Raw genomic sequence first — 23,493 nt, 5'->3', positions numbered from 1 at the left:
GGAAAGCTGACGTTTCGGGTCTGGAGCTTCAGCTGAAGAAGGGTCTAGGCCCGAAACGTCAGCTTTCCTGCTCCTCTGATGCTGCCTGGCCTGCTGTGTGCATCCAGCTCTACACCTTGTTATCTCACTACTGGAACTGGAGCGGTTTCTGAATGCGAACTTGGTACCGACCTGCAAAAAGAAAACAAATCCATAGTAGGAAGGCAGTGGGAATGGCTGGATGACATGAGGCTGCTTAATAATATAAGAGCCCATGGTGTTAGAGGTAGTATGTTAACATGGATAGAGGATTAGGTAACTGGAGAGTTGGGATGGGGGCAAGTTTTCAACATGACAATCTGTAACTAGTGGAGTGCCACAGGGATCAGTCCTGGGGCCATAATTGTTGACAATATGTATTAATGACTAAGATGCAGAAAGTGAAAATCCTATGGCTATGTTTGCGGATTACACAGAGTTTGCAGAGATAGCAAGAACTGCAGATGCTGGAATCAGAGATAACAAAGTGTGGAGCTGGAGGTACAACAGCAGGCCAGGCAGCATCAGAAGAGCAGGAAAGTTGACATTTAGGGTCAGGACCCTTTTTCAGAAAACAGTTTGCAGAGGCTTGCAAACAGATTGAGTGAATGGGTAAAATTTGATGTGCAATATAATGTGGAAAAATGTAAGATATGTGCATTGGCAGGAAGAATAGAGGAGCTAAATATTATTTAATTAGACTACAGAAAGCTATAAAGCAGAGGGATTTGGGAGATCATGAAAAGCTAGCATCCAAGTACAGTGGTAATGTAGAGAAAAATGGAATGTTGGTGTTTATTTCAAAGAGAATGGAATATAAAAGCAGGGAGGCTTTGTTAAAACTATACAAGACACTCATCAGACCACAGCTGAAATACTGTGAGCGGCTTTGGGCCCCTCATCTAAGAAAGCAAGTACTGGCATTGGAGGTAGTCCAGAGAATGCCATTAGGTTGACACTGGATATGGAGGGACTGTCTTATGAAGAGATGTTGAATAGATAGGAATTTCAAAGAATGAGACAACCTTATTGAAACATACAAAATTCTTGGAGGATTTGACAAGGTAGATGCAGAAACATTGTTTGCCCTTGTGGGCAACTAGAACCAGACAGCATAAGTCTGAGAATGAGTGGTCACACATTTAAGACACATGAGGAATTTCATCCCTTGGAAGTTAGTGAATCTGTGGAATTCTTTACCCTAGTGTGTTGTTGAGATCAGGTCATTAAGTATATTCAAGTCTGAGCCAGATTTTTAATCAGTAACGGAATCGGGGTGTATGGAGAAAACACTGGAAAGTGGAGTTGAGGATTGTCAGTTCAACCATATTCACATTGAATGGTGGAGATGACTTAATGAGTTGAATGACTGCCTCCTGCTCCTGTGTTTTATGGGTGAGGAAGATTTACCAGTAATGCCAGTCAGGTAGTAATCCAGAGACCAGCAAAATGCTCTGGGCACAAGATTTGGAAGTCCGTTGTGGCATGTAGTAATGTCCAAATTCAATTAAAAAATCAGGAATTAAAAGTTGGTCTGATGATAGCCCTGTAACGTTTGATTTGATTGATTTATTATCACATGTCCCTAAGCACAGTGAACAGTTTTGTTTACGAGCAGTGCAGGCAGATCATAGGGTGGCAAAAAAACTTAGAAGCATGCAGGTTACGTCACACAGGACGTGTGCTAGACAAGATAAACATTAGCAAGATCAGCATTATTTGAAGTTAGAGAGTCCATTTACCAATATAATAACGGCCAGGAAGAAGCTGTTCCTGAACCTGCTGGTGTGTGTGTTCAAGCTTCTGTATCTACTGCCTGATGTTGAGGTTGTAGGAGCGCATTACCAGGGTGTGATGTCTCTTTGATGATGTTGGCAGCCTTTCTGCGGCAATGAGCCATGTAAATGGAAGGTTGGCTTCTGTGATGGTCTGGACTGTGCACACATAACCCTCTGTAGTTTCTTATTGTCCTGGGCAGAGCAGTTGCCATAGCAGGCTGTTATGTGCCCGGACTGGTGCATCTGTAAAAATTGGTGAGGGGCTTTATGGACTTTCCAAATTTCCTGAGTCTCCTAAGTGAAAAGAGGTGCTGTTGTGCCTCCTTGACTGTCACATCTATGTGGGACCTTTCTCCCCTGGCATATAGGAGGTTGAGGGATGAGCTTATAGAGATTTATAAAATCATAAGAGACATAGATAAGGTGAATAGCGAAGGTCTTTTCATAGGGTAGGGGAATTCAAAATTAGAGGACGTAGGATTAAGGTGAGAGGGAAAAGATTTAAAAGGGACCTGGGGGAGGCAACTTTTCAGAGGGTGATGCATGTATGGAATGAACTACCAGAGGAAGTGGTAGAGTCAGGAATAGTTACAACATTTAAGAGACATTTGAACAGGTACATGAATAAGAAGGGTTTAGAGGGATATCGGCAAAACGCAGGCAAATTGGACTACTTTAGTTTGGGAAACATGGTCGGCATGGATGAGTTGAACCAAAGGATGTGCTTCCATGCTGTATGACTCTATGACCTCATCTAAAAGATGGAATCATCTGCAGCGTGACTTTTCCTCAACATTTCACTTATGTCAAGATTATGTGTTTGATTCAATTTTTACAGAAGGGAAAATCTAGCAAAATGATTGACTGTTTGATAAATTGCCATGTGATTGTTTTTTGTCCCATTGACTTCAAAAGAAAGACAGACTGGGTGACCTGTATAATGGGTAGCCTGATTCATTATTGCCTGTGTTGTGCAGCTGTTGAAATTGTGTTTTACACTTGCTGTTACCTGTGGTAAAGCAGTCATTTTTCCTTCAGTTACATACATTCTGGGACTAACTCAAATTTAGTCTCTGCACTGAGAATATGATGACAGCTGATTTCTGTGGTACACTGTTAACCAAAGCAGAGATACGATATTCCAGATTCCAATTGAAAACTGATCTGTATTATTTCATAGTGGATGGAGTGAAACATGACAGACTGAGGAAATGAGCCTTTCCAGAGATTATGTAATACTGTCATTGCTGCTCAGCAATGTTATTGAAATCTCCACATTACCCACTATGCAGCATTTCTTCTAGAATCTAGGATAGCTAATGTAACCCCACAATTTAAAAAAAAACTAGAGAAAACAAGGAATTGTAGGCTGGTTAGCCTAACACCAGCAGTGGGAAAAGTGCTGGAGTCCATGATAAAAGATTTAATAGCAGGGCACTTGGACACAGTGACAAGATTGGGCAGAGTCAGCATGGATTTGCAAAAGGGAAATATGCTTGACAAATCTATTGCACTTTTTTGAAAATGTAATAAATAATGTTGATGGGGGGAGTCCGTGGATATGGTTTACTTGGCCTTTTTGAAGTCTTTCAGTAAGGTCCCAATAAGAGGTTAGCATGTAAACCTAAAGTGCATAGGATTGTGGGCAGTATACTGATATGGACTGAGAACTGGCTGGCAGACCGGAAACAAAGGGTACGAATAAAAGTGTTTTTTTTCCAAGTGGTAGCCAGTGACTTGTATGCCACAGGGATCACTGCTTGGACCCCAGATATTCACAATATATTGAATTAGAATTTGGTTTTTACATATTTAAAGTTTTAGCAAAGGTCTGTAGCTCGGATTGTGGGTGAGGTTGTTGACCTGCTCGCCGAGCTGGCTTTTTCTCTTCAGACATTTCATCACCATGCTAGGTAACATCATCAGTGAGGCCTCTGATGAAGTGATATTGTTTCGTCACCGTGCTAGGTAACATCATCAGTGGAGCCTCCGATGAAGCGATGTTATTCTACTCCGCTTGGGATTTATACTGTCTGGTCCGTTATGGTGAGTAGTGTCATTTCTGGTTTTGATCTGTATGGGATTGTATATGGTTTTGATCTGAATGGGTTTGTATATGGTAAATGGTTGTATATGTATATCATATACAAACCCATACAGAACGAAACTGGAAATGACACTACTCACTATAATGGACCAGACAGTATAAATTCCAAGCAGAGTAGAACAATATCGCTTCATCAGAGGCCTCACTGATGATGTTACCTAGCATGGTGATGAAATGTCTGAACGAGAACAAGCCAGCTCGTCAAGCAAGTCAACAACCTAAGTTTTTATATATTGGTGATTTAGATGAGTAAATATTTAGAGTTAACGTTTTGGGTCTGGTGACCCTTCCTCAGAACAGACTGGACAGTATATTCCATCTTGGTAAATGGCACAAAGCTTGGTGAGCTTTGAGGAGGATGCTTCAGTGTGATTTGGACAAGTTGAATGAGTGGGCAAATGCATGGCAGATGCAGCATAATGTGGTTAAATCTAGGGTTATCCGCTTTAGTAGCAAAACCAAGAAAGTAGGTTATTATGGTGATAGATTTGTACAACCAGTCACGAAAAATGCAGATGACAGAAGGTGAAGAATGCTAATGGTATGCTGGCTTTCATAGTGAGGGGATTCAAGTGGAGGAGCAGGAATGTATTGCTACAACTGTATTGGGCCTTGATGACCCCATACCTGGAGTAATATGTGCAGTCTTGGTCTCCTTATCTGAGGAAGGATGTTCTCAATATGTAAGGAGTGCAACAATAGTTTACCAGATCCTGAGACTGCAGGACTGATGTATGAAGAGTGACCAGGTTACTTAGAATGACATTCACTGCAGTTTAGGATAATGAGGGAGAAATCTCATAGAAACCTGTAAATTTTCTGACAGGATGGACACAGGAAGGATGTTCCTGATGAAAGGTGAGTCCACACCCAAGGGTCACAGTATAATGAAACGGTAAGCCATTTAGGACTGAGATGAGGAGAAATTTCTACACTGAGAGTGGTGAGCCCTGTGGAATTCTCTGGCACAGAAAGCAGTTGAGGCCAAAACGTTGAATGTTTTTTAAGGCGTTAGATCTAGTTCTTAGGACTAAAGGGATCAAAAGGTCTGAAGAGAAAGTAGCCACAGCGTACTGAGTTGGACGATCGGCCAGGATCATATTGAACAGAGGAGCAGACTCGAAGGGCCAAATGGTCCATGTCTGTTCTTATTTTTTATGTTTCTGTAAGGGCTTTAATGAAATTAATTTGCAAAGTCTCAACCCAGTTTTAACAAGTGAGAGAATACAGAATAAGAACAGACAGTGTATTCTTACATCAAAACCCTTCTGGTATGAGATTTTCCTGAGTTCCTGTCCGTTGTGGTTAGCAGGACACTCATCTGTGCCTGTTTTATTATGTCTTCCAATCTCACCTCTTCCTCCATTCCAGAACCAAAATAAGGTTCTCCTTATCTTTAGCCTCCACATTCAATAGATCATTTCTGCCACCTTCAGCATGACGCCAGTATCAAACTTATCTTCACAGGTTCTCCTCCCCTTTAAGCAGCCTGAAAGTACTGTTCCATCCTCAAATACCCTGCTGTTTTGCTTCTGCCCTTCATACAGTCCAGGACATCTAAACTCCCTGCCATCCGAAATGATTACTACTTTCAGATCAGTTTACTATAATCATTGCGCACAGTGCAGTCTTCTCTACACCTGGGAGACTAAATGTAGCATGGGTGATCACTTTGCAGAACACCTTTGCTCAGATTGCAAAGGGACCCTGTGCATCCTGTAACATGTCTTTTTAATCCTCTGTCCAATTCCCCATTCTCACCTCTCATGTTGTGACCTTTTCTACTATTGTTGTGAAGCTGTATGGAACTATGAGGAACAGTAAGCCTGTCATCTTCCAATTAGGCACCACATAGCCTTTTCAAATTTGAGTTCTGTAATCTCTCCTCCATTGCTGTCAGTCATTGTTGGTATTTCTGTTGTTTTTGTGTACATCTCTTATTTACAAGTATCAAAACTGGGAGATGTCTAATCACCATTTCCTTTTGCCTTGCACCATTATCCCTTTTATCATTAATTTCTCCCACCTTCCAACCTATCATAGATGTTTGATTTTCTTTCCTACCACATCACTTTCACTGCCTCACTACTTGCTTGAAAGCTGTTAAATCTCCATCTTTTTGCAATCCTAATTAAAAACGATCAACCTGAAATGTTATCCCTGTTTCTCTTTCCACAGGCACTGTCTAGCCTTCTATGTATTTCGAGCATTTTCAGGTTTTATTTCACATTTCCAACATTCATATTTGCTTCTAACTTGCTTTTTAAATTACTTTTCAAAACAGTTGCTATAAAGTACCAGAGGAAAGTCTGTCCATAATTCTGCACCCATTTCAAAACTGGCTAATTGCAGGAAATTCACACAGCTGACTCTTTTTAGTCTACTGGAAGTAAGGAGGTTTTGGGGTAGAGTCATTAACAATGTTATAGCGTAGGTACTTCTGAGACACATGCACCCGAATTTCCTTGATCCTTTACGCTGAGTATTTGCTTCTCATCTCAATTGTTCAAGTTCTGGGTGCAATAACACCACAAATTTCCACTTGTGTTTGCTGGGTTCCAGACGTAAAAAGCAATCTCTTGTGATTAAGAGAAATTCACTCACTGGCCTAAAGTTCACAAGCATTTTACAATCTGGATATTCAGCTCATTAATCAGTTAACTTCTGGCCCAAGTCTATTTTACCTTGTTTGTTAGACTTGTCTTTAAAGGCACATATCCCCATCTTAGCAGCGGACTCAAGATACCTAGTGCAATAACATTAATATCCTTATGAAGATTAGTGTATCATTCTTATATAATGTTAAAAATCCTATTGAATATGTGCATTGAAAAGTAAATTGCCTTTCAATTATTTATGGGTACAGTTCCAACCCTGATATTTTCTCGTAACATTATCTCTTTTACCCATTTTGCACAGCCTGGATTTCGAAGGCGACTGGGTCTCTTGGAAAAGAAGAAAGATTACAAGCTACGTGCACAGTGAGTATTTCATAAAGTGAAGGTATAAGGCATTTGTCTTCAATTAAGTGCAATGTGGACATACTACTGAACAGACAAAACTCTGCAAATAAAGTTACAGGATATCAGATTTACCTGTAGACTGTACCTGCGACTCTTTCAAGTTACTCAAGGTTCTAGGACAAAAAGAACAAGAATAGGGCATTCAGCATGTGGAACGTTTACCCACCCCATCCCCATAACCCTGTTCACTATGTGTAATCAGAAATCTCTTGTTCTCTACCTTAAATATGTTCAAAGACTGAGATTCCACAACCTTCTGTGGTGGAGAATTCCAAAGGTACACATCCCTCTGAGCGAAACAATTTCTCCATATCTTGGACCTGAGTGGCAACTCCATTATTATTAATTGTGCCTCTGATTCTGGATTCCCCAGAATCTGCATCTACCCAGTCTATTCCATTAAGTATTTTGTAAGTTTTGATGCAATCATCTCTCATTCTTCAAAACTTGAGAATAAATGCCTGGTTTGCAGAAGCGCTCTTCACAGGACACTCCTGCCGTTCTGGGGACAAATCTGGTGAGTTTTTATCCTGCTCCCTCTATGGCAATAATATCTTTCCTGATATAAGGAGATCAAAACTGCACACAGTACTCCCAAGGTGCAGTCCAACCAATCTCCTACACAATTGAAGCAAGACTTCATTTCTCCTATATGCAAATCCTTTTGTGATAAATGCTAACAATCCATTAACCTTTCTAGTAGCTTGCAGCACTTGCATCATAGCCTTCAGTGACTTATTGACAATGACATCTAGATCCCTTCGTTCATCTACACTTTTATCTTAGCATTTCAGAAATATGCTTCAAAGAAGGTAGGACCTAGGAGCTGGATAGGCCGTTTGGCCTTTCAACCGTGTTCCACCATTCAGTCAGACCGTGGGCAATCTGGTTGTCGTCTCAGCTCCACTTTCTGTCTGCATCCCATAATCCTCGACTCCCTTGTCCGTCAGGAATCTATCTATCCCTGCTTTTAATAAATTTAATGGTCTAGTCTCCATTATCTTCAGAACTCTACCAACCCTTTGATGTTGTTCATCTCCCTCTTAAAAGGGAGGCCAGTTTTTCTTATACTGTCTTCCATAGTGTTAGTCTCCCCCAGAAGAGGGAACACCCTCTTGATATCCACCCTATACAATCCCTTTCAACATTTGTTTCAATAAGATCAGCTCTTATTCTTCTCAACTCCAATGGATTTAGGCCTAATTTACTCAGGCTTACCTTGTACATGAAGGTTATCGTCCCAGGCATCCGTCAAATGAACCTTCTCTGGTGAAGTGTTATTTTATATTATTCATTGTTAATAATTACCATTTACATCATATCAAATATGGCATTTGTTCTTTTAAATTTTTTGACAGAGATGAAATAACTTATTTTTCTTGACTAGGATTGTTTAAATTGCCATATTTAAGCTAACTTGGTGTCATGTTGCAGGTTTGTTATTTTTGTAATACCAAAAGTCATGTAGAGTAAGTTATTTATGCATATTTTAGGGATTATCATCGCAAGCAGAACACTCTAAAGGCATTAAGACAGAAGGCATTAGACAAAAATCCAGATGAATTCTATTTTCGAATGACCAGCACCAAACTCCAGGTAAGGTTGTTCAGTAATGTAAACTAGATTTATTTTTTTACTGATGTGCAGTTTCCGTGTATTGGGCAAGATATGGCTTTTACTTTGATTCAGCCTCCCATTCATTTCGACTGTATATGATTAGTACCTAATCTTTGGAAAGAACCATTAGAAATGTAATACCGTTTCAAAGTAATGTATTTTTAAAAAATATACGTACTGGATGTGTTTGAATTACAGGTCACACACGGTACACAAGGTCATCTTGCGCTGCTAATGACACATTTTGGAGCACCAAAATGAACCCCAACCAAGTAGTTAGAGTCATAGAACTGTACAGCATGGAAACAGACCCCCTCAGTCCAACTTGTCTATGCTGACCACACATCCTAAATAAATCTCGTCCCATTTGCCAGCATTTGGCCCATATCCCTCTAAACCCTTCTTATTCATGTGCCCATCCAGGTGCCTTTAAAATGTTGTAATTGTAACAGCCTCCACCACTTCCTCTGGCAGCTCATTCTATACATGCAGCACCCTTTGTGTGGAAAAAGTTGCCCCTCAGATCCCTTTTAAATCTTTCCCCTCTCACCTTAAACCTGGACTTCCTTGTTTTGGACCCCCCTCCCACCCCCAGGAAAAGACTTTGTCTATTCATCTTATCCAGGCCCGTCATGATTTCATAAACCTCTGTAAGGTCACCCCTCAGCCTCTGATGCTCCAGGGAAAAAAGCCCTAGCCTATTTGGCCTGAACCCTGTAGCTCAAACCCTCCAACCATGGCAACAAACTTGTAAATCTTTTCTGAATCCTTTCAAGTTTCACAACACCCTTTTTATAGCAGGGAGACCAGAATTGCACGCAGTATTCCAAAAGTTGCCTAACCGATGTCCTGTACAGCCACAACATGACCTCCGAGCTCCTATACTCAATGCACTGACCAATAAAGGCAAAATACCAAGTTCACCAAGCTTCTTCAGTGACGGCTTTAAATTATGCACATGGTATTTGGCATTCTTTCTAAAGCAGGCAGCAACTCTCTCCAAACAAAATGAACATTCATGGCATCCCTTTCAATCTACACAATAACTGTCAGACTAAATGTGTTCAACACGATCTTCAGATTATTCGATTCCAGCCAGTCATCATAATGCATATTGAATTGATTGTTTATGTGACATGCTGTTTCCATAATCTTATTTCTAGAAAGAATGTCTCCCCTTTGATATGTGAACAAAGATTAAATGACTTATTTCAAGTCCTTTTTTGTACATGTAAGTGTTCAGAAGGAGTAGTTTGAAGAAAATGGTGTCATGTACAAATTAGTATCCCTTCCTGCACATCTTGGGATATGTGGTACATTGTATGCTGTACATCACCCCAAGGCTAATTTAGATTACCCACATAAGTGAAAGTTGCTTGACATCCTGGACTCTGATACATTCATGTAGCATCACTGCCATGTTGGTGTTGTGTAATACTGCAGATGAGTCCACTGATGGAACTGCATATTATGTAATCCTTAACACATATGCAAATATTCCTTATCTGTGCTGGACTTGCTTCTGTTCATAAGTCAGTTTCAGGGATTATAGATATTAGTTGTGATCTATCAGTCACTCTTCCTCACTAATGGACATTGCAGTCATCATAATGGGCCATAATCTATAAACAAAGAAATAGATGTCACTTTTATTTCACTGGCATGTATTTTTATAATTTTTTTTGTCCTTTGAATACTCGCTGTACCTACATTATTTAAGTGTGTGACTTATGTTTACTCTCACTCAGATGCTTTTTTCTCTATCTATAAAATAGTGTCTGTTCTCTTCTCTTTCACTATGTATTTTTAGACTAATTATCCTGTTTACTGTTTAGGATGGAGTTCATGTCATCAAGCAGCCTAGAGAGGAAGTAACAGAGGAGCAGCTGAAGATCATACGAACTCAAGACCTTAAATATGTGGAAATGAAACGGGTTGCAGAGTCAAAGGTGACTTCATTGTTATTGTTTTCACACCTTGCCAATGGTTTCCGAAGAATGTCTCTCTAGTGCAACAAAATATACCAGTACAGACGTTTTAGAAAAAAATGAATTTGTTGCAGGATTTTTCAGTACAACCTTTCCGATATTCACAGTTATGGAATGTATTACATCCATTCCTTGGTTTGAAGGGAAGTGGGAAGCTGTATCTTGTACAAAAATCTTCTTGTGACTTTTGCAGAAACATTTCTTAGTGATTAACTACTGTATCTTCACCAGTTCTGCACCCTTTTGGGGAATGTTTATTTTATTGTAGTTGTGACAGTGGCCATTGGGTGGCACTAGAGCATTTTTGTATAGATGCTGAAATATTTTGCTGCGCGGGAAGATCCATAGGTCCAGTTGCTCTTTAAAAAATACATATGTATCAATTTCTGCTTTATAATGTTACCTTGGCAAGTTGAAGTGGGAAAGTTTTATGCATTGTTTCATGGAACTTGCATTGCACTAGGGCAGTTTATAAGGGAAGGAAGAGGGTACATGAGAGCAAGTATGCAATCGAACTTCCTACTGGAAATGATCTGGCTAACTGTCTATTATTAGCATTTTGCCTACTGCATAGAATTCCCAAACTCTGACTTGTTCTTGTAGTTACATCCCTGGGTCTATTTCAGTCTCTGATCAATAGTAACAACCAGGTAACGATAGAAATGCCATTGAACATCAAGTGGAAACGTTTAGATTCTGTCTTGTTGGAGATGGCTATTGCCTGGAATTTGTGTGGTATGAATGTTATTTGCCTTAACAGCCCAAGTGTGATTATTGGCCTGCTGTTACTGCATATGGACAGACTATTTCATTATCTGAGGAATTGCAAATAGTGGCGCAATCTTCAGCGAACACCTCTACCTTATGATGGAGGAGGATCATTGAAGCAGCTAAAGATGTTTGGGCCTGGGACACTACCCTGAGGAACTGCTGCAGAGATGTCCTGGAACTGAGGTGACTGACTTCCAACATTCACAACTATCTTCCTCTGTGTTAGGTGCGACTTCAGCTAGTGGAGAGTTCTTCCCTTGATTCTTATTGACTTCAATTTTACTAGGGGTCCTTAATGTGAAACTCTGTCTAATGCTGCCTCGCTCGTAAAGGTAGTCACTCTCACCTCACCTGCTGAGTTTAGCTCTTCAGACCATGTTAGGATCAAGACTAGAATGAAGTGAAGAGCTGAGTAGGGCATCCATTCCCTGGTGGAACCAAAACTGAACATTCCTGCTGAACAACTGTTGAGTAACTGTCATTTTGATGCTGAAACGTTGGCTAGGTTGCATTTGTCCCACTTTTTGTGAGGACCTTGATAGAACCCAGTGTTGTTGTACTGGAACAGCTTGGCTAACACCATGGCTAGCTGTGGAAGACAAATTTTCATTACTATTGCCAAAATATTTTCCAGGTCCTTGTTCTTTGCAGTATTGACTTCCTTCATCCTCATCTTCATATTAAATACTCTGAAACTACGTAGCTGAAGACTAGCATCTGTGAAGCTGGGGACCTCAGCACTTGGCGCTGAGGATAGTTGCAAACACTTGTTCTTTGAACTGATATTCTGGGTTTCTCGATCATTGAGGATGTAAATATTTGTGCAGCATGCCTGTTTAATTATTTACCACATTTACAACTGGATGGGGCCATGCAGAGCTTAGATCTGTTTTGTTCCTTGTGAGGTGATTTAACTTTACCTAAACATGTTGCTTATGCTGTTTCACATGCAAGAAGTTCCTCTATTCTAGGTTCACCAGATTAACATCTCATGCTCCTGACATGCCCTCCTGCAGCATTCAGTGAAGCAGGATTGAACCATTGAATCAGAGATAGTAGGAACTGCAGATGCTGGAGAATCCAAGACAACAAGGTGCAGAGCTGGATGAACACAGCAGGCCAAGCAGCATCATAGGAGCAGAAAGGCTGACGTTTCGGGCCTAGACCCGTCATCCCCCGAAACGTCAACCTTTCTGCTCCTATGATGCTGCTTGGCCTGCTGTGTTCATCCAGCTCTGCACCTTGTTGTCTCAGATTGAAACATTGATGGTCATGGTAGAGTGGGGAGTATGCAATGCCGAGGGGTTACAGATTGTGATTGAGTACAGTTCTTGTATTGTTGATGTTTCACAGTGCTTCATTGATGGCCGGCTTTTTGTTATTAGATCTGTTCAAAATCCATGCCATGTAACACGGTGGTAGTGCCACACAACATGATGATAGATATCCTCAATGTGAAGATGTGTCTTTGTCTCCATAGACTGTGCAGTGGTCACCTCTACCGATACTATCATGAATGGCTGCATCTATGATAATCTTATCCTCACCAAGTTATGTAGGTTTTTCTCTCTTGGTTCCCTTACTACCTGCTACAGACCCAGACTGGCAGATATATCCTTTAAGATTTGTACAACTGGGTCAGTAGTGGTATTACTGAGCCACTCTTGGAATGGAAATGTAAGTCATCCAGACTGCATTTTTGTACTTATGCCACCCTTCTTTCATTTTGTATTTAACATGGAGGAGTACTTGATTCATCAGCTGAGGGGGAGCAGTTTGTGACAGTCAAGAGATTTCATGGAGTCAGAGAAATACAGCATGGAAACAGACCCTTTGGTCCAACTAGCCCACACTGACCATGTTCCCAAACTAAACTAGTCCCACTGCCTGCGTTTGGCCCATTTCTTATTCATGTACTTATCCAGGCAGTACCTGCATCCACCATTTCCTTTGGCAGTTTATTCCATACATGAACCACTGTTTTAAAAAAAAGTTGCCCCCCATGTCCCTTTTAAAACTTTCTCCTCTCACCTTAAAAGTATGCCCCCTAGTTTTGAACTCCCCCACTTTAAAGAAAAGACCATTGCTATTCACCTTACCTATTTTATAAATTTCTATAAGATCTCCCCTCAACTTCCTACGCATCCTTGGCCATGTTTGACCTGATGCCTTGAGCCTTCATGGATTTGGATTGAATATTGAAGAGAGAGCTTCCTTTTGACTAAATACCACTAAGCGGCTACTTAATGGAACAGGACATATCCAGGGATGGTAATGATGCTGTCTGGGATCTTGACTGTAAGTTATGATTCAGTGACTCTACTGTGCCAGACTGGTTGTGTAGTGTGTGAAGCAACTTTTCCATTTTAGGCACAAGCTCCCAAAAGTTAGGAAAGAAGACATTTCAGGGTCTCAGAGATGGATTTCATGTTATCACTTCTGGTGCCTGGAAAGATGCAGAATGGTCAGTCCAAATTTTATTCCTTTTAGCCCCATAATGCTTTGATCCAGTTATTAGCTAGGCCATTTGAGAGGGCATTTCAGTGTCAAGTGTGGTGCTATGTCAGACGGGTATGGACATCAGATTTTGTCCTGTAAAGGAAATGGTGTATCAGATGAATTTCTACAACAACTGACAATGGTTTTGTGGTCTTGTGTGATAGTTTGGGTTCTGCTTTTAATAAAAAGAAATCGGATCTTGTAAATTTTCTACATTCATGATGCTTTCATAAGAATACATTTTGCTTGCTATCTCAGGTACACATCACATTTCAAAGTGTCAAATCTTAGATAATGGAACATAAGGCTGTGATTTTGTGCTGACTTTCTTTGGCTTGTACTTCAGATATTTTCAAGCACTGGCCAAAATGTAAGCATGTGTCACCAACAGTAATTAACCTAAAATTGACCCCAAGATTTCAAGCCATTCAGTGTTCTAGTTTTAGAGACAGAAGTAAACTTGCACTTTAATATATATTATGGTATCAGATGCATTTTTGCATATTTAAAAAATAGCATTTATTCTGGGAGTGCAAATGGGAATATTAAGCCTGCTGTAAAGGTCTACATGCATTGTTTCAATAATATATATTTGCAATACACTTGCAGAAAATTGAACGACTCAAGTCTGAACTCCATCTTTTAGAAGCTGATGGCAAACCACGCAATAAACACGTTTTCTTCTGTGACTCGAAGAAGGAAGGTACTGTATCTCATTATGTATTTTATGGTCTGTTTTAAAAAAAAAAATCAATTAAATTCCTCTTACTGTTTAGTTCTTGGAAGGCTGGCACTCTTTCTCCTGGTTTGCTTTACTGTAAGCTGATTTCTGTGTGATCTACTGCACGGATGAGTGTCCTCTAAAATTGGAGGAGGTATGCCATGGTCAATCCTAGTGATGGCCTCACTCCCTCTGTGCAAAGCCAACAAGATGTGTTCGGAAGTGATTAATAGTATAAACCCTGGCTGCTTTCTTTTCCACTCCTTAACCTAGGAGCACCAAGGCTAGCTGACATCACCTGAGTCAACTCAGCCCAGAGACTGAGTAAGTTTCTTTGTGCAGTCATTGTACTCACTGGATAACCTTCCTGAGCCATACTGACAACTTAATTATTCCTTTCAGACTACAGCAATATTTCTTTTGCATTCAAAATTAGACCAATGCATTCAATTGCAGGGAAAATAAAACAATGGATAGGGAAATTTTCTATACAATTTTACACCAGTATCTGAACCTGCTATGTGAAGCTAAAAATAATACAATCTTCTTTCACATAAAGCTTTATTTTGAAAGCAGAAAATGCCTTTCAGCTCTCAAAGAATTGGTCCTTGAGTAGAGTAGATCAATTCAGCTGTGAGTGGCTAATTTACAAGGCCTTGTTGACAAAATCAGGATGGAAGTGATTGGTAGTTATGGAAACAAGGCATAGCAGTTAATAAGAAGTGGTGTGAAGGTGAAATGGAGGATTATTTGTTGGAACAATATGAGGAAACTTTTTCTGTATCTGACCTGGAAGAGAACATTATATGGCGATAAAATATAAAGTGAATAAATGCTCCATTGCCCAACACTATTGTCCATTGCCTCCGGAAGACCAATACCTGAAAATATTAGTAGAAAGAAGTAATATTACATCCTACCTGTTTTAGTTTCAGGCTTCAGAGGTTACTTTAGTTATCATGGTTGATTATGGGGCAGCGTGATGGCTCAGTGGTTAGCCCTGCAGCCTCACAGCATCAGGGACCTGAGTTCAATTACAGCCATGGGTGACTGTCTGTGTGGAGTTTGCACATTCTCCCTGTGTCTGCGTGGGTTCCTCCGTTGCTCAGGTTTCCTCCCACAGTCCAACTCAAATGTGCAGGTTAGGTAGATTGGCCATGCTAAGTTACTCATAGTGACCAGGGTTGTATAGGCTAGATGAATTACCTGTGGGAAGTACAGGGATAGGGTAGGGGGGAGGGTCTGGGTGGGTTTCTCTGTGGAGGGTCAGTGTGGAGTCGATGGGCTGAATGGCCTGCTTTCGCACTGTAGGGATTTTGTGATTGTAGTGTCTAAATTGTGTATATTGCCCTCTGTTTTATTACTTAATGCACTTCAATCCTGCTACTAAAAGTTAGAATACCAACGTAAGTTTCTAACATTTCATAAATTGTACTAAATACTGACACATGAAAGCCAAGTTTATCACGGTCTCTGACCCCTGAAAGAATGATTTCTGCATTTTAGTTGCATTTCTGTTACAGTTCACTATGTTTTATATTTATAATATTGATTTTTCCTAAATTTGTCTGTTTTTGTTCCCTACTCATCGTAATATTGCTCATGCTTTCATGTTGTTTGAGTCATTGTCTAACCAGAACTCTATAGCTGAGGTGATAGTACTTCCCTTTCTATTGAAAAAGAAATGATAATTTGTTTTGATCCAACGTGAATGATTTTTCACTTACCTATGCTGAAACTTTTCTGTCACAGTTTTGCCCATTACTCAAGTTATCAATGCCTTGTCATAGTTTTTCACTCCACCCTGTGATACTTACTATGTCCCCCTCTTGTGTCATTGGAAATCTTGCATACATGTCTCTCTATTATCACTGACTTAGAGAACAAATATGATTTATAATTAAGGGCTCTAGCATTGATCCTTATGGGATTCTACTTCCAAATCGCACTCCTGTTATCTGAATTTTGAGTTCTTATTCGAGCAGTCTCCTAACCAAGTCAATAATTTGTCTTTAATTCCATGACTTTTAATTTTAGTTAATTATCTTATTGGTTGTCTTTGGGAAAGTCAGATAAACTACAGTATAGACATGATCTTAAAATCCTTGCTGGCTTTCCAAGTGGCTAAAGTTCATTGAAGTCATCCTGTCCTGAAATGTGGATTTCAGTAAATTCCTCTGTTGAGACCCTTGCTAATTTTTCTTAATTTTTCTGTTTTATTTTTGGTGGAACTAAGAGTTGAATTTTTAATAGCAGTGTATTCTAAAAGAGAAAACAAATGCTGATGTTTGCTGTTAGTGACTGGTCTGGAGAATAATGAAACTTAATTACTAAGCTAAGGAATACTGTGGACAATTTGTCATCGATTGTTGTTATGCCCAAGGTTGGCAACTGGTCAGATGTCAAGTTGGTCAATCAAGGGAGAACTGCTGCTCTAGCCAATCATAGAAAATATTGATTTAAAAAAAGAGAAAAACGGTTCTGACAGGTTTTGGTAGGTGCAGTGTGATTTCTGGAAGCTTCAGGACTGGTTGCTTTTTTAAAAAACTGTTGTTTTCTAGGTAGTTAATTGAATTGTTGAATGTTCTGAGAAAATAATCCCAGTCTGTAAGGATTAAGTAAATATTTCTGGAAGTCTACTGAAACTGTTCGCATTCACTGGTGACTTTGAAATTAGATATACAGTTACGTGCCTTTGAATAACTCATCATCCAAGGATTACATGAAGACGTGGCATCTATCATTTGACACACTTTAATTGAACTCGGAAATTACAATTATTTTCTTTTTAATTTATTCCTTAACTCTGTATGTCTGTCTGTCTGTGTGTAGAGTGGTGGTTATGATAAAGGAAGGTTGAGTTTAAATCATAGATACTCATATCAATGTAGTTATCTTTGTCCTGCTAAAGTTACAGTGTTAATAAATTGGTGTCGAAGGTGTTTTATACATAAAGTCTGGTTAGGAATAATTGGGCAATTTTGAGGGTCATTGAATTTTTTTTTCACTGTTGCAAATCCAGTGATAGTAAGCCAGATTTGGTCGTAACACCTCCATAATTGCTTCTAAATGAGTCAAGTCTATGATTTCCTGGTTTTGAAGTATCGCCTTTTTTAAGGTAGTGGAATTGAGTTTATATGTTTCTAGTCTGAAAAGGTAATTTCTGAATTGAGTGTGCATTTCAGCTAAAGAGCGTGCTGTTTTCTCACTTATTTCCTCTTAAAAACCTGAGGTGGAATTTAATGTCCATCCCCGTGTCAAGCTTGGTAGTGGGGGACATCAGATCAGCAGGAGAGCGGGGCAGGACCTCTGTGCCTCTTGAATCCATCCCAATTAAACCCGTGGCAGAAATGTCCGTGGCTTGAATGCCATCGGACAGCCTTTGTACCGTGTTGCTTGTCTGATTAAAAGCCTCAACATGCCACGGCTGGTATTAATGTAGGGGAAGCTGGCATGCGTGGACAATTACAAACGTGCAGGCTCCTCAGCAGCTGGAGATTCCTTGATCCCCGGGGCAGGTCCACTGCCTGTCTGGTTATTTAATTCAATTAGCTTTCCCTCAAAGAGGTGGTGCAGCTCTCCAGCTGGTGGGAGAGACCCCTGTCACCTCCAATAAACACTGTCTCTGAAGTAGAAGTTATCAAGTTCTGGGGGTTTGCCAGTCTTTAGTGTCATTATGTTTTCCTCTTTTTATCTTCTTTTTCCACTGTGAAGAAAGACACACAAGTAATTAGGCAACAAGTCTGGTATTTCTTTATATCTTTTACACACAATTTTATTTGACCTGCTTTTTTCAAATCAACCAGTTCAGAGATGTTATTACACACATCTGGTGTAAGTGGGACTTGAACCGGGGTCTCCTGGTCCAGGGGTAGGGACACTACCATTGTGCCACAGAGCCCCTTCTTCTGGTGTTTCTTTATTTTTATTTGCAGTATTACTTGCACCTATTTTTAAAATGTCTGCATTACCCTTGGCAAACCTTTTTCTTTTGAACATATACCCTCCTGTAACCATACTCCCCAGTTCCTCTTTCATGCCCATAAAACAAAGCCAACTGTAGTGTTCCACACTCATTTGCTAGCTGTAATAATGAACTTGGCTATCATTATTGTGTCTGAGCTTTCTTTGGTCTTTCTGGCATCTTACTAGCCCTGACAGATCTTTGTGTAATTGTACAATTCGAATTCTTCACAATGTTTGTTGATGGAGTGTCAAGCTTTGTAGATGTTTTGTTCTCATCAATCATTAGTTGCACAGTTATGATATTTTTAAGACGATCTCCTTTAAATTTGTGCATAGTTGAAGAATTTGATTTGGCAAAACGCCTCAATACTGTACCAGAGCTTGTAGACCGGGTATACAATCGACCAACGATCGAAACTTTACAGAAGGAAAAAGTTAAAGGAGCCACACATTCCCAGGATCTTAAGGTAATAGCAAATGATATTCAAATTAAAATGTACCTAAAATGCGAGCGACAATGTAGCGACCAAGCATTGTTGGCATTTCAGAAAGCTGATTGGGGTTATTTTAGCATTTATATACTCTGACAGTCACTTGAAACTCGTGATTGTTAATTTGCACAGGGTCATTGTTCTAGCTGTGAGAAACCGCATGGACACGTTTTACAAGGCCATTGTTTTTACTCTGAAATACAGTATTGCAGAATTTGTCAGTATTCATTCATTTGGCCCATCAAGCGGGCTCAAGAGGTCAACTGGCCTACTCCTAACTTGTTCATATTTGTTCATATTTTTCAATCTTCAGCCAGATTAAAGTATACTCCTTCACAGGAATTTTGTTACTGCAACAATTTTTGAAGTGAAGGAAAAATTGGCAGTTAATCAATTCTTATATATCTCGAGCTTTTCTCTCTCTTTTGCACTTGCTTTGTTATTTGCCTGAACAATGATTATCACTTTCTTCTTTCAATGATTTGTAATTTGTCCTTTTCAGAAACTTGCTCGACAGAGAAAGCACCAATATAATCTGCTACAACAGCACATTGGGAGAGAAAAGCAGCTGTTTGTAGTGGCCCAGAAAATACAGACCAGAAAAGACCTCATGGTAACTGTATAGAGTTCATAATTTTACAATATTTTTAATGTATTGTGGATTTTAATAGATTTATACACAGCATTTGGGGGAAACCATTATTAATCACTACAACTATTTTTGTAATTTCAAGACTAAGGTAAAGTGTTAAATGTTGACCATCTTTAACGAGAATCTAGCTGTCACCCCATGACCTTCAATAGCATTGACATCATTGAATTCCCCACTATCAAAATTCTGGGTTGGGGTTACCAATGACATGAAAGTGAACTGAGCTAGCCATACAAGTACGGTGGCTACAAGATCTAAGAAACTTGCACAGGTACTCATCTTCTGATTTCTAAAGCCTGTCCACCATCTACAAGGCATAAGTCAGGAGTGTGATGCAATACTCCCCACTTGTCTGAATGGGTGCAGCTCCAACCACACTCCAGAACCTGAACAACATGCAGGACAAAGCAGGCCACTTGATTGACACCACATCCTCGAGCATTCACTCCCTCATAGGAACAGGAGTATTCACCATTCAGTGAGATCATGGCTGATTTGTGGCTTAACTCCATTTTCCTGCCTTTGGCCCATATCCTGTAACATCTTTGTTTAAAAAAAAAGTTTAGTAGCAGCAGTGTGTAAGAATCTATAAGATGCCCTCCAGAAGTTCTTCAAGGCTTATTAGACAAAACCTTCCAAACATACAACCACTACCATCTAAAAGGACAAGGGCAGCAGATGCATGGGATCACCACCACCTGCAGGTTCTCCCCCAAGCCGCACAGCATCTAGACTACAGTATCGGTGGGTAAAAATCGTGGAACTCTCTCCCTGACTGTATTGTGAGTCTGACTGCAGCAGTTCTAGAAGGCAGCATCACCTTCTCAAGGGTATGTAGGTATAGCCAATAAATATTGGCCCAGCCAGCATCACCCACATACCACAAATGTGTGTTTTATATCAAAAAAGTCTAATTTGAGGCCCTGAGTTCATCTGCCTTACCTGTAAGACCGCTTGCATTGAAATAAATGGACTTTAATTCTTCAGAGTTACCTCGCTCTGTAACTTGCTCTTGCCTGCCTTTTCTAATTAACTTGCTCTTTTTTAACTTCAGAACCATCCTCATTTGTCTCTCCTCTAACTTCTACTTAGGATCAAAAAGATTGAAGAGGGTAGAGTGGGTAGCCATTGTCTACCTGGACTTTAGTAAAGCCTTTGACGAGGTTTCACATGGTAGACTGATTAGTTAAGTTCGGTCACATTGGATTAAGGGAGAGCTTGTCTGTTGGATATAAAATTGACTTGATGGTAGGAGCTAGGGTGGTGGCGGATGGTTGTTTTTTGGACTGGAGGCCTGTGACCAGTTGTGTGCCGCAAGGATGGGTGCTAGGTCCACTGTTGTTTACCATTTGTCTAAACGATTTGGATGAGAATTTAGGAAGAATGGTTAGTAAGTTTGTGGATGATACCAAATTTAGTGATATAGTCGACAGTGAGGAAGATTTCTAAGGTTTTGGAGTAGATTTGTAGCTCGGGTTGTGGATGTTATGATTGGTTGGCTCGCCAAGCTGGTTCGTTGTTCTGCAGATGTTTCATTACCCTGCTGGGTAACATCATCAGTGCAGCCTCCGATGAAGTGCCAGTGAGTTTTCCTGCCTGGTTTTTAAACTCTGGAATCCGTTGAGCTGGATTGCCTCACTTCCGGTTTTCCTTCGTAGTGGAGTATATTTGGGGTTGAGTTCTATGTGTTTATTAATGGCTTTCTTCGTGGAGTGCCAGGCTTCTGGGAATTCCCGTGCCTGTCTCTGCTTTGCTTGTCCCAGGATTTTGGTGTTGTCCCAGTCGGATTGGTGGTTCTCCTTATCCATGTGGATAGAGATGAGCGAGTATTGGTCGTGTCTTTTTGTAGCCAGTTGGTGTTCGTGTACCCTTGTTGTTAGTTTCCTTCCTGTTTGTCCGAGGAAGATTATCCAAGATACAAAGGATCTTGATCAATTGGGCCAATGGGCTGAGGAATGTCAAATGGAAATTAATTTGGATAAATCCGAGGTATTGCACTTTATCAAAGTGAACAAGGGCAGGACTTATACAGTTAATGGTAGGGCTCTGGGTAGTGTTGTCGAACAGAGACCTAGGGGTTCAGTTACGTCGTTGTTTGAAAGTTGCATCACAGGGTGATTAAGAAGGCGGTTAGCATGCTTGCGTTCATTGCTCAGATCATTCAGTACAGGAGTTGGGACGCCATGTTGTGGTTGTACATGATGTTGCCGAGGCCACTTTTGGAGCACTGTTTACAGTTTTGGTTTCCCTGCTTCTGTTATTAAATTGGAGAGGGTTCCGTAAAGATTTACCAGGATGTTGCTAGGATTGGAGGGTTTGAGTTATACGGAGAGACTGGATAGGCTGGGACTTTTTCCACTGGAACGTAGGAGGTTGAAAAGTAACCTTTTAGAGGTTATAAAATCATGAGCATATATTTAGGGTTACTAGCAAAGGTTTTTTCCCTAGGATGGGGAAAACTAGATGACATATATTTAAGGTGAGTTGAGTATGATTTAAAAGGGACCTGAAGAGCAACATTTCCACACAGGGTGGTTTGTATATGGAATGAACTGCCAGGGGAAGTGGTAGATCTTGGTACAGTCACAATATTTAAAAGACATTTGGACAGGTACATGAATAGGAACGGTTTAGCCAAATATGGGCCAAACACAAGTAAGTGGAATTAGTTTAGTTTGGGAAACTTGGTCGGCATGGACGAGTTGGACCGAAGGGTCAGTTTCTGTGCTGTATGACTTCATGACAGCAATAGATGAAAGGTGGAAAATGCCCTTGCTGTAATAAATTTAATTTAAGGTTCCAAAGTAAGTCCCTGTTGTAACATAACAACTAATCGGACTTTACTAGAAACTGAGTCTTACTTCTAAGCATGTTATAGGTAGCTTTTTTAAGAAAGCACTAATTGTATTCATAGATGAGATTGTGAAGGAAAGGTATTGCAAGTGAACAGTTTAAGCAGATGAATTGGCTGTGTTGTGTAACTTTGACATTTTGCCTTCAATTTGCTTTCTTTCCTAATTAATTCATTTGTGTAAAATTTCTTTGTGCGCTATTTTATTTCAGCCTTTAGGCAGAGGAGAATAAATCTGATCTGTATTTTACAGAGTAGCTGTTACCTTATAAAAGCAATAACTACAGATTAGATGTGCTTTATGAAATCTTATTAACATCAGAAAATCCAGCTTATAGATATCCAAAATTAAATGAATTCACATGTTGAATTGGCTGTGTTCCACATTTGTGTGTCTATCATCTGTTGTTTTTTTTTACATGAATGGCCTTCTTTTACAGGACAAGACCCGGAAAGTGAAAGTAAAGAAGGAAACTGTAAACTCTCCGGCCATTTACAAATTCCAATTTAAGAGAAAACGTTGACATCTCTCCAATGGGCAGTAAAAATATTGCACAATGAGCTACCCTTTTCATGGAGATTTTCGGAGAAGATTGGGATGTGAGCTCATATGCTTTTTGTGACATTTAAGGTTTTATTGACTGGCTATTGTCCCTGTCACATTAAATGAATGTGAAGAGAACAGTTTATTTTGGGTGACGTGCTTTTTGTTGAATGCTGTTAATCGGTCACCGGAAAGTGAAGAGTTAGAATTTACATTAAGTTCAGGTTCAGTTTAGAAGAATGGCATCAATCTTCGAATAAAGAAACAACACAACATTAAGTTACAAAAGCAATTTTTTTCCAATAAATTCTTTTTCACTCTCGGTGGATTTTCTGAAGGTACTGTTTGGGGATAAGAAAAACGCATGGGTATACTTCCAGCAGAGGCACAGTTTAAAAATTGTTATAACTCGAATATCCTGGTGTTTTTAAAAAAAGTTTTAAAGAAAAAGCAGTTCTGTGCTGATT

General features: G+C 39.9%; 1 protein-coding gene across 1 annotated transcript in view; it reads left to right on the top strand.

Moving 5' to 3' along the window:
- The window catches only part of utp11 (UTP11 small subunit processome component), a 119,561-nt gene extending 96,392 nt beyond the window's left edge, over positions 1–23,169 (top strand). Inside the window, exons 2-8 of the mRNA XM_020511329.2 lie at positions 6,823–6,884; positions 8,420–8,522; positions 10,379–10,492; positions 14,411–14,504; positions 18,825–18,955; positions 19,482–19,592; positions 22,923–23,169. Of these exons, the coding sequence (XP_020366918.1) occupies positions 6,823–6,884; positions 8,420–8,522; positions 10,379–10,492; positions 14,411–14,504; positions 18,825–18,955; positions 19,482–19,592; positions 22,923–23,006 (699 nt within the window). The 3' untranslated portion in view covers positions 23,007–23,169. The remainder of the gene's footprint in view (positions 1–6,822; positions 6,885–8,419; positions 8,523–10,378; positions 10,493–14,410; positions 14,505–18,824; positions 18,956–19,481; positions 19,593–22,922) is intronic.
- The last annotated feature ends 324 nt before the right edge of the window (positions 23,170–23,493 follow it).

The sequence above is a fragment of the Rhincodon typus genome, chromosome 27 (assembly GCF_021869965.1).
Source record: "Rhincodon typus isolate 14 chromosome 27, sRhiTyp1.1, whole genome shotgun sequence".
Classification (NCBI taxonomy): domain Eukaryota; kingdom Metazoa; phylum Chordata; class Chondrichthyes; order Orectolobiformes; family Rhincodontidae; genus Rhincodon; species Rhincodon typus.
Note: the sequence above shows the minus strand (reverse complement) of the source record. Positions and strands in the feature narration are given on the sequence as shown.